This window comes from Oryctolagus cuniculus, chromosome 10 (genome assembly GCF_964237555.1).
Source record: "Oryctolagus cuniculus chromosome 10, mOryCun1.1, whole genome shotgun sequence".
Taxonomy (NCBI): domain Eukaryota; kingdom Metazoa; phylum Chordata; class Mammalia; order Lagomorpha; family Leporidae; genus Oryctolagus; species Oryctolagus cuniculus.
Window position 1 is genome coordinate 910,361 of NC_091441.1, and position 12,252 is coordinate 922,612.

At 53.6% G+C, this 12,252-nt stretch overlaps 1 protein-coding gene across 3 annotated transcripts in view; it reads right to left on the bottom strand.

The window, feature by feature from the left end:
- ATP9B (ATPase phospholipid transporting 9B (putative)) overlaps window positions 1-9,338 on the bottom strand; it is a 245,817-nt gene extending 236,479 nt beyond the window's left edge. For all 3 annotated transcript variants that reach the window (XM_070049842.1, XM_070049843.1, XM_051840449.2), the window contains exon 1: window positions 9,107-9,338. In XM_070049842.1, the coding sequence (XP_069905943.1) occupies window positions 9,107-9,228 (122 nt within the window). In that variant the 5' untranslated portion in view covers window positions 9,229-9,338. The remainder of the gene's footprint in view (window positions 1-9,106) is intronic.
- Window positions 9,339-12,252: the final 2,914 nt, after the last annotated feature.

Sequence of the window (12,252 nt, forward strand, 5' to 3'; positions counted from 1 at the left end):
AAGGACCGTCTAGATATTTCTAACAGCATTCACAGGCTATACAAAATTACTGACATAAAAATTAGCCTGCTGTTAAATTTTGAGCCCCACCTGTGGTTGCCTTGGCCAGACCAAATGATTTTATGGGTCTCATACGACTCAAGGGCCAGATGTTCCCTGCCCCCACCCAAATCCAAGGAACTAAGGCCCATTCCTACCAGTGTCACAGGAGCCCAAGCAAGCAGCAGAAACTCCCTCCCGAGGTAACAACCCCCACATGAGGCCAGTGCAGTCTAAGGAGTGTGACTGCCACGCACGCCTGCCCTCCCAGCCAGAGGGCAGCAGAGACCAGCGTGGCCCCAACTCCACCTCCGCCCCCAGCGCCCAAGGGGCTCTGAAGAGCACCTGGCCCTTCATTCAGCTCTGGCAAGTCACAAGGCAGCGTCCCCCAGCATGGTATCAGAGGAGGGCTAATAAAACACAAGATTTAAATAATGTTAGAGCCTCATAATACTCAAAACATAGAGAACACAAAAGATTCAGTAGAGCAAAACCCAGAAACATTTCAACCAATAAGAAAAGAGAAGCAACAGATGCCAAATTCAAAAGTACTCAGAACCCTAAATTATCTGACAAAGATCTAAGAACACAACTGTAACAACTGAAGCAGAGTCTCAGTAAAGGCACAGCTAATATGAAGAATCAGCTGGAGATTTCGAAATTAAAATACATAATAGGAGTCAGCATTAAGGCACAGTGAGTCAGGCTGCTGCCTGTGCCACCAGCATCCCATATGAGCACTGGTGCAAGTGTCATCTGATCCACTTTCAATCCAGCTCCCTGCTAGTGTACCTGGGAAAGCAGTGAAAGATGGCCCAAGTACTTGAACCCCTGCCACCCACTTGGGAGACTAAAATTGAGTCCCAGGGTCCTGGCTTAAGCCTGACTCAGATCTGGCTGTTGTAGCCATCAAGGGAGTGAACCAATGGATGAAGACCTTTCTGTTTCTCGTTTGCTCTGTCTCTCTGCCTTTCAAATAAATAAATTTTTAAAAGAATAAGCATATATAAAGGATGGGCCCAACAACAGAACAAAAGGGGGGAAAAATCAGTGACCTGAAGACAGAGCAGCAGAAATTGCCTAATCTGAGAGGAAATGAATCTGAAACAACTAAGCAGAAACTAAGGACCCCATAGGACTACAGGAAAGACTTCACAGGGTGTATCAGGGTGACAGGAGAGACAAGAGAGGGTGAAGCTCAGTAAGTATTCAAACAATGGCTGAAAACATCTCAAATGTGACAAGACCAACTTAGAGATTCAAGAAGCTGTGTAAGCCACAAACAAAATAAGTCTAAAGAAATCCACATCATGATCCATAATCAAACGACTGAAGGTCACAGACAAGAAGCCTGAAAGCGCTGAGAGAAGCCACAGCTCATCTCAGGAAGAGAACAGCTCAGTGGGAGTGGACTTCCCAGAGAAACCACGGAAGCCAGAAAATAAGGGCCATTACATTTTTTCAAGTGCGGAAAGAACTTTCATCCCCAAATCCTAGACAGCAGTCCCTTAATTCATGCAGGACACACTCCAAGAGCCCCCAACGAATACCTGAAACCACAGATAAACCAAACCCTATGTACACCATCTTTCTTTTTACTTTTTTTTTTTTTTTTTTTGACAGGCAGAGTGGACAGTGAGAGAGAGACAGAGAGAAAGGTCTTCCTTTGCCGTTGGTTCACCCTCCAATGGCCGCCGTGGCCGGCGCGCTGCAGCCGGCGCACCGCGCTGATCCGATGGCAGGAGCCAGGAGCCAGGTGCTTTTCCTGGTCTCCCATGGGGTGCAGGGCCCAAGCACTTGGGCCATCCTCCACTGCACTCCCTGGCCACAGCAGAGGGCTGGCCTGGAAGAGGGGCAACCGGGACAGAATCCGGTGCCCCGACCGGGACTAGAACCCGGTGTGCTGGCGCCGCTAGGCGGAGGATTAGCCTAGTGAGCCGCGGCGCCGGCCACCATCTTTCTTATACGTAGACAAGGTTTAATTCATAAATTAGGCACAGTAAGAGATCAGCAACAACTAACAATAAAAGAGAACTCTAACAATACATTGTAATGAAACTGCCAGCATCCTTACTCTTGAGCTTTGGGACCACGATTAAGACGCAAGCTACCTGAACACCACCTTGAACACTGTGAGACCGCGACAGTCAATACCAGAACAGGGTGACGAACACAGCAGCCAGGGTCCCAGACAGCGTGACTGTCACCACACTACCCATCTAACACTTAGGAACTGCTGACCTGTGCAATTCCCCATAACAAGTGAACTGTGTCTGAAACTCCCCACGTAACATTTCCTAATGCAGGGGACAGACGCTGAGGAGAGCAACCCACAGGGAGAGGGGCTGCTGTGTCTGGTGACGTTCCCCTTCATGAAGGGGCCCAGAGGCAGCCTCGAATGAAGGGAAACCAAGACCGTGTGCTTCTTCTGAGTCACCCAACAGAAGAGAAATCAGGCGGTGGACAGCAGGAAACGAGAAAACAGGACAAAATGTGAGTCCATACGACAGCCTTCGTGTGAGGGACAAAGCGAAAATCTGGTGGCTCTAATTGCACATAAGAGAGACAGTTAGAGGCCTCTACGCATGCCCAGTTTATATAATTTTACAAGAGAATTATATTACCAACAAAGGGGATGAAGGGATGTAAAGAAGTGAAGATATTACGCTTTACTCAAACTGTGAAAATATCAACAGTATACTGTGATGAATTTTATATATATGTATATTTTATGTATATATGTAACTACATATATGTATATATATCACACATATATGCATATATTATATATATTATACATATACATACAGTAATTCCCAGAGCTATTACACAATGGTACCTAAACAAAGAAATACAACAATTAGCATACAAATGAATCAAAAATAGAATTAAAAAAAATGTTCAAGTAACTCATAAAGGGACAGGAAAAAGAAACAGAACCAAGCAAGCAAAACCCACAACACAGCAATAAAAGGACAGACATGAGGCCCGATACATCAAGCGCTATAGAGGGGCCGGCACTGTGGCGCAGCGGCTTAAGCTGCTGCCTGCAACGCTGGCACTCTCTGAGCAGTGGTCTGAGTGCCGCTACTCCTCTTCCAATCCAGCTCTCTGAGAATGCACCTGAGAAAGCAGCAGACAAGGGCCAACCAACCCGGCCACCCACTGCGAGATCAGAGGGAATTCCAGGCTTCCAGCTTCAGCCTGATTCAGCATGAGCCATTATGACCCTTAGGGGTGTGAACCAGCGGACAGAAGACCTCTAACACTGCCTTTCAAATAAATAAATCTTAAAAATTAAAATTAAAAATAGCACAATGAACGAAGTATTTTAAATACCGCAGGCAAGAGGCAGACACTGGAGCAACCACATGGCAACTACAAGAAATCACTTCACATGTAAGTGAACTGAAAGCAGAAGAACGGGAAGTCAGTGCTCAGAGAGTAACCAAAGGGAAGCAGTAGTGGCCGCATGCTCCAACAAAACAGACTGCAGAGTTAAAATGCCAGCAGAGACAGCCAGGGGACCACAGAAGGATGAAAGCAGCAATCTGTCAGGAACACACAGGAATTCCAAACAGACCTGCACAATCCACAAAGAACAGATTCAACGACAAGAGGGCATCAACAAATCACAATTAGAGCTGAAGGCTTTAAACAACCCACTCAACTGACAGGACAACCAGACAGGAAACCAGTACGGACAGGGGAATTCAACAAGACCATCAGCCAACGGGATCTAAGCACCATTTCAGAACACCCCCCCAACAGCAGAAGCCACTCTGTTTTCAAGAGCCAAGGAATGCTGACCAGCATACACCAGCATACACCATGTCCTTGCCACACGTAAACCACCACCAAACAGAAAATAACTGAAAGCACACAGTGTGTTCCCTGATCACAACTGCTTCAGCTTAGAACTCAGTGACAGAAAGATAGTGGTAATTTTTCACTTAAAAACTAAACAACACTCTAAATAATCCACAGATCAATAAGGAAAACAAAATGTCAAAAGCTGAAGGTCTTTAGCCTAGCAGCTCCTGACTGCAGTTTCTTGCTAATGGCAGACCCTAGGAGGTAGTGGGAACGGCTCAGGTAATTATGTTCCTGACACCATATAGGAGACCTGGATTGTGTGCAGACTCCTGGCCTTGTCCTTGGCCAAGACCTGGCCATTGTGGGCAACTAGGGGATGAACCAGTGGATGGGAACTCTGTCTCCTTACCTTTCAAATGAAAAAAGAAACGTAAAGGAAAAAGTAAAATTTGTAGAACACAGTTAAATTAATGTTGAGAAAGAAATTTACAGCGCTAAACACATTAGAAAATAAGTCTCCAATCAATAATGTAAGCTCCCACTGAGAAAAAGGGCAAACTTAAAGTAAGCAAAAGGCAGGAAAAAAATAAATAACAGAAATTAATAAATCACAAACAGGGGCCGGCGCTGTGGCACAAGGGTTAACGCCCTGGCCTGAAGTGCCAGCATCCCATATGGGCGCTGGTTCTAGTCCTGGCTGCTCCACTTCTGCTCCAGCTCTCTGTTATGGCCCGGGATAGCAGCAGAGGATGGCCCAGGTCCTTGGGCCCCTGCACCCACGTGGGAGACTGGGAAGAGGCTCCTGGCTCCCGGCTTTTGGATTGACGCAGCTCCGGCTGTTGCGGCCACCTGGGGAGTGAACCATCAGATGGAAGACCTCTCTCTCTCTCTGCCTCTCCTCTCTCTGTGTAACTCTGACTTTCAAATAAATAAATCTTTAAAAAAAATCACAAAATATAAGCAAATAAAAGATGACTCTTTGAAAAGATGACACATTTACCAAGATTGATCAACAGAGGACACAAATCATCAACTTCTGAATGAAGTAACTTCAAAGGGATACGAAAGGAATACTAAGAATAGATCAATTCCTCAAAGAACACAAACTACCACAACACACCCAGCAGAAAGTACCTGAAAAGCCCAGTGACGATTAAGAATCTGATTTTGCGAATTTCAAACACTCAAAAAAGGAATCTGGAGACCCAGGTGGTTATACTGGGAAACTCTGTCAACATGGATAGGACATTCACACCAACTCCATACATCCATACAGCTGTCTTCCAGAAAAGCAGGAGAGGAGAGCATACTTCCCAACCCACCTCCAGGGGCCAAGGACCAGGCACAAAATCTGATCCTCACTGCCACATGTTCTCGGAATGCAACGTTCAGCAGGAACACAGCCTCGACAGGAGGCGAGCAGCCAGGAAGGCTTCCCACGCACAGCGCTCGGGACGTCAGTGAACCAGCAACGCAGTCCCTGAAACGTGGAGGCTGAGCGCCAGGATGAACTGGGAGGTCCCATGACGGCGTCTGGCCTGAAAGGCTGGGGCGGAGAATGAGCGCGGGGGACAGTCACAGCGTCTCACCAGGAGCCTGTCACCACCTTTTAGCTTTGTAGCTATGTATGTACGTGTGCTACCCTGACAAAAATAAAACTCAATTTCAAAGAATAACATAGAAGCACAACTTCTGGTCATATTTTTTTACAGAAAAGATGGCAGAGACCCATTACTCCCTGCTCCTCCCCAGTAAGTCCAACTAAGAACTCTGGAAACACAGCAAGAGCTAAACAAAGAAGTACTCACTGGGGGTAAGAAGGCAACAGCAGCAGGAAGGCGGGTCAGCTTGGGGCCCAGCACAGCTCACAGCAGGCAGCCACCTGGGCCCAAAGGTCCCTAATCCCCGCCCTAGCAATGGAAGTCCCATCCCCGCCCCCAGATGGGACAGAAGCAGCACTACTTGCAAGAGAAGCAGAGAAGCCTCCAGGAGCAACTGCCTTCCCCGGCAGGAGACGACCCTCTCCCCCCAGGGATGGGAAGGGCTGCACACAGGCAGCACTGGTAAGGTGAATCCTGCCACAACACAGCCAGCCCAGCAGGCCTGTGTACCCGCAAACCCGAGCTCATCTCTCCAGCCAGGAGACATGCGAGAGACCTCACTTCATCCACACTCTGAGACTCCTCTCCTACCCAGACACCAGGAGCCAAAGGCACACGGCACAGGGAACACAGCCACAGCCAGTGCCCAACCGAGGAAGCCTCCTCATCCCCAGGGCCTGCTTCCATCTCTTGCCAAGAGACACCAAGCTGGGAAAGCCCGCCATCTCACTCCTGCAGAACGAGGACACAGACTGAGCACCTGAGATAACAGTGCACTGTCACTGGAACACGCCCGCAACTACAGGCCAGGGTCTACTGGCTAAGCATCAACAGGTGGTCACCAGCTAAAGTCGGACATAAGTCAATCCAGGGTCCCCCAACAAAATATGTGAAATGCCAAGAACACAATCAGAAACAACCAGAACAGTCACCAACACTGTAATAACTCAGACACCGGGATTAATGACACCCATTTTAAAGCAGCTGACAAAAAAAAAAATGCTTCAGCCATCAATTATAAATTATCTTGAAACAAATTATATAAAACTAAAAAAAAAAAAAAGAGAGAGAGAGAGAGAAAACACTGAGAAATAAAAGCCCACTGGATGGATGCACGTGCAGAATCAGGGAACCTGAAAGTGGACACACTGGACACAGGGAAAAGGGCCTGGGCAGAAGGCACCTGGGGGAGTTAGGTGTGCTGTGACACACCCGAGAACCAATACCTCACAGTGGCCTGCTGTGATACAGAGCAAACCCCTGAAAACACCACACACACACACACACACCCCGCACGGAAACCAAGAAGGCAACCAAGTAACGCAAAGAGGAGCACAGGAGTATCAGGAGAAACAAACGCACAAGAAGTTCTAACACTTCAGTAACCCCCATAAATACACATGGCCCAGACGCAACCATCAGAAGATGCTGGCAGTGCATACAAACACAAACCAGCAAACTTCTTCACTTGGATTTCAACATGGGCGAGCTCAAAGCTCACATCACACAAACGCTGATCCAAAGAAGCGTGAGAGGCTACACTAACATCCAATAACATCCAATAAACATTTCAGAGAAGAGTGTCAGAGACAGAGAGGATATTACACCGCAACGCAAGGAACAACCCCCAGAAGCCAAAGCGCCCTAAACGTGTGCACACATGAGCTTCAAGTACATAAAGCAAAAACAGGTGAATTCAGACTGCGATGGAAACCTGCGTTGGAATGGGTTCCTCGTTTCCAAATAACCACCCCCTGCAGGTAGCCACTGAGAGAACTACCAGTGCAGCTGCTCCTACGGGGAGCCCTGGGAACCACCACAGGTGACCCCCACAGCACCCACCACGCACATGAGGGACCCCACAGCACCCACCACGCACAGGTGAGGACCCCACAGCACCCACCACACACAGGTGAGGGACCCCACAGCACCCACCACACACAGGTGAGGGACCCCACAGCACCCACCATGCACAGATGAGGACCCCACAGCACCCACCACGCACAGGTGAGGGACCCCACAGCACCCTCCACGCACAGGTGAGGACCCCACAGCACCCACCACACACAGGTGAGGGACCCCACAGCACCCACCACGCACAGGTGAGGACCCCACAGCACCCTCCACGCACAGGTGAGGGACCCCACAGCACCCTCCACGCACAGGTGAGGACCCCACAGCACCCACCACACACAGGTGAGGGACACACAGCACCCACCACACACAGGTGAGGGACCCCACAGCACCCACCACGCACAGGTGAGGGACCCCACAGCACCCACCTCACACAGGTGAGGGACCCCCCCACAGCACCCACCACACACAGGTGAGGACCCCAAAGCACCCACCTCACACAGGTGAGGGACACACAGCACCCACCACACATAGGTGAGGGACACACAGCACCCTCCACACATAGGTGAGGGACCCCCCCCCACAGCACCCACCACACACAGGTGAGGACCCCAAAGCACCCACCTCACACAGGTGAGGGACACACAGCACCCACCACACATAGGTGAGGGACCCCCACAGCACCCACCACGCACAGGTGAGGGACCCCCACAGCACCCACCACGCACAGGTGAGGACCCCCACAGCACCCACCACGCACAGGTGAGGACCCCCACAGCACCCACCACGCACAGGTGAGGGACCCCACAGCACCCACCACGCACAGGTGAGGGACCCCACAGCACCCACCACACACAGGTGAGGGACCCCACAGCACCCACCTCACACAGGTGAGGGACACACAGCACCCACCACACATAGGTGAGGGACCCCACAGCACCCTCCACACATAGGTGAGGGACCCCCCCACAGCACCCACCACACACAGGTGAGGACCCCAAAGCACCCACCTCACACAGGTGAGGGACACACAGCACCCACCACACATAGGTGAGGGACCCCCACAGCACCCACCACGCACAGGTGAGGGACCCCCACAGCACCCACCACGCACAGGTGAGGACCCCCACAGCACCCACCACGCACAGGTGAGGACCCCCACAGCACCCACCACGCACAGGTGAGGGACCCCACAGCACCCACCACGCACAGGTGAGGGACCCCACAGCACCCTCCACGCACAGGTGAGGGACCCCACAGCACCCTCCACGCACAGGTGAGGGACCCCACAGCACCCTCCACGCACAGGTGAGGGACCCCACAGCACCCACCACGCACAGGTGAGGGACCCCACAGCACCCACACGCACAGGTGAGGGACCCCACAGCACCCTCCACGCACAGGTGAGGGACCCCACAGCACCCACCAAGCACAGGTGAGGGACCCCCCCGCACAGCACCCACTGGCCCCAGAGGTGAGGGACCCCACAGCACCCACTGGCCCCGCCGTGAGGGACCCCACAGCACCCACTGGCCGGCGGTGAGCCGTCGGGGCTCCGGGCAGCTAGGCCAGGCGGCTGTGGAGCACGAGCCCGCTTCCCTCCCGCACGCCGGGTGGATGTGCCGTTGCCCTCCCCGTCGGGTCTTCCAGTTACGCGGGGGCAGAGCGCAGCTTTCCTGCCAACGCCGAGAGGCGATGCTCCAGGTGTGAGAGCGCTCCCCGTGAACCACTCCACTGCCGCCGCCCCGTTCACTGCCCAGCCTCTCCGCGCCTCCCTCCCGGGGCGCCGCCGTTACCTGCCGCGCCGGTCGGCCCCCGGCCCGGGCCCCGCCGCGCTGTAGTAGGCCGCGCGTTTGCGGTTGGGGGCCGCCGCCCCCGCGGCGTTGCGCACCGGGTACAGAGGAATCTGGTCTGCCATGTTGGGCCGCCCCCTCGTACCCGCCGCGTCCTCCCCTACTCTCCCCTCAACTCCGGCCGGGCCAAGGAGCCGCCCGCGCTCCTGCCCCACCCCCTGCGCGTCGCCACCCGATGACGCCAGCGAGCGGCGAAGGCGCGGCGCCGAGGGCGTGGCGTTACGAGGCCACGCCCTCGGCGCCGCGCGTCGGTGCTCGGTGTCGTCCCCGGGGGCGAGAGCCGGGCGTGGGAGGCGTGGCGCTGGGGGCCCCGCCCCGAGCGTTGGGCGTGGCTCCGATTGTCCCCGCCCCCGGCGCGGGCGGAGCGCGCGCGTCGACGGCTGACTTCCGGGAGCCGTGCGTCGGGCGCGCTGGACGCGGGGAGCGGTGGTTCTGCGGGCTCCAGGCTCTGCAGGCCGTGCCCCGGCCTCCTCGGGCGTGGACTCGCCCCCGGCCTGCGGGCGCGGGCTTCTCGGGCCTTCCTGGCGTGGCCCGCGCCCCCGGGCCGGTTCCTCTCCCGCGTCCAGGCTGCAGCCCTGCGCCCCCATTCTTGCATTTCGAACGTTTTCCGTTCCCGCGTCCTGGCCTGTTTCGTAGATGTGAACGTAATCAGGTTGTCCTGTTCTAGACAGGGCGTTCCCTCCGCCAGGGCACCTCCGGAGGCTCCAGTTGCGCCTCCGGGGGTTCGGGCTCCGCTGTTTGGTTGGTTTACTGCTAACGTTCAGTGTGTACACTAATGATGTAAGTTATGAATTTGCAGCTTCAAACTTCCTGGCCAACCCTGCGTTGGTCGCTCCCAGATGGCCACAATGACCAGAGCTGGGCCAGGCCACAGCCAGGAGCTTCACCGGGGCTTCCCGCGTGGGCGCTCTTGGGCCGTCTTCGTCAGCTGTTAGCAGGGAGCTGGCTGGGAAGTGCAGCAGCCGGGACACGTGTTCAGATTTTTATAAGAAGCTCGTGGGTGCTGTCCTAACATGGGACTGACCGCTCCTCCCCACCGCCTGCCTCGGGGCAGCAGACCCACAGCCCGGGTCGGGGTGGCCTCCAGAGAAAACCAACAGACGAGGGCGCTCCGAAAAGTCCGTGGGAATGCAATTAAAAGTTCATTTTCGTGCAAGAGAAATCTGAACTCCGTGCAAAGCCGTTGTCACAGTACACGCTTTCCGTGAACCTTCTGAAGCTCCCTGGGGTGAAGGCGTTGTGAGGCCTGGCTGACCTGCTTGTGAGGGCTGAGACCATCTGCTGACCCCGGTGACCGTCAGACCCCGCCTGCCCACTGCAGTGGTGTCATTCCTAGGCCCGAGGCTCGAGCCAGTGGTGTAGATTCGCATCTTGGTCTCAGGGCCGCAGAAACCACGGAGCTCAGGGCCCAGCACAAGCAGCCAGGCAGACTGTGGCTTTGTCCAGCTCCTTGTGTGCTGGGTGTCCACACAACCTTGGTGAGGGCCATCTGCTGGCCCAGCCCACTGACTCACAGCCACACAGAGAAAGGAGGTTTACAGGCTATGGGGGCATCCCACGGTCAAACTGTCACATGAAACTGACCATCACAGGACTCCCTTTGCCCCAGAACACCTGCGGTCCCAACGCCCAGCCCTCCTGCCTGGAGGTCCCGGGAGGCTCACCTGCCCCTCAGCCAGCTGCTGGCTGCCAGAGATCCCTCCCAGCAGCCAGGACGCCTCCTGCTGGGCACAGCTCCCACCTAAAAGGAAGGTGTGGCCGCAGGGCCGCCCCCGCACCACCCCCCCTTCCTCCACACAACTTAGCATTGCTTTCGAACCCCCTTGAGCTCCTGCGTGTGGGTTCGCTTGCTCCAACTTGGGAATAAGCGGCGGGAGCGATAGTGCCCTGGTTTGTCTTTGAGGTTCCTCCCCAGTGCCTTCTTACCCATCCCCATCTGTTCTTTGATTTCTCTGCGGTAGAAAGATTTGATTGCTGACTTTGTTAGTCGTCTTTCTTAGCTTTAGGATTTAGGCTGGCAGGAAGGGTTTAGTTGGGAGAGAGATAAGGGGTGCCGGTGCTCCCCTGCCTTCATCACCATCTTCCTACCTCAACAGTGTAGTTGCCGCTTCCACCTGCCACCAGAACCCAGGCTTCCTGGGCATCTCAGGCCCTCAGAGGGGGCCCGGCAGGCCCAGAATCTGCAGGCAGCTGGCTTCATTCTTGGTTCTACACCCCTGCCTCTGGGCCCACAGCCTGCTGAAGGGCTCAGGCAGCTGTCAGCACAGGGTCTTGGGGCTGGCGTTGTGGGATAGTGGGTTAAGCTGCTGCCTGTGGTGCTGGCATCCCCTGTGGGCACCAGTTCCGGTCCTAGCTGCTCCGCCTCTGATCCAGCTCCCTCCTAAAGCAGGAAGACGGCCCAAGCATCTTCCCATGTGGAGGACCGGGAAGAAGTTCCTGGTTCCTGGCATAAGCATGGCCCAGCCCTGGCTGTGGTGGCCATTTGGGGAGTGAATCAGCGGATGGACGTTCTCTGCACCTTCCTCCCTCTATGTAAACACCACCTTTTAAATAAATGAATGAATAAATAAATATATTTTTAAAGAATTTGCAGGGTTTTTTTTTTTAATCACCAAGAGGGTCTTTGTTAGCTGTTAGTGTCTTGGTTAGCTGGTTGATTTGATTGGTTGCTTGACTGGTTTTATGGGTTGGTTTGGTTGGTTAGTAGTCTGTTGCTGACAGACCGAAATACCAGACTTCCAACATCATGTCTGCTCCTTGAATAGAAGTACATTCAAAAGAGGAAGACAGTTCCCTCTAGGTTTATGTTGCCTGGATTGTTAAGGAAGAAAAACTTAACTACAATAGGACAAGAGTTTAATTTACCGCATAATGATCACACATTAATTATAGCTCGTTCATAATCTAAAATCAAATTATTTTTAGCCAGTGATCCTATTCTAGTGTCTCGTTTTTCTGAAGGAGGGATTTAAGTGAAATACAGTCTATGTGTGCAGGTGGCACTGATGGAACTTCCTTCATATCCCACAATACCCAAGGACTTGAGAAAGAGCCTTCCTGTTGTTTGGGTCTAGATGAGGTACATTCTA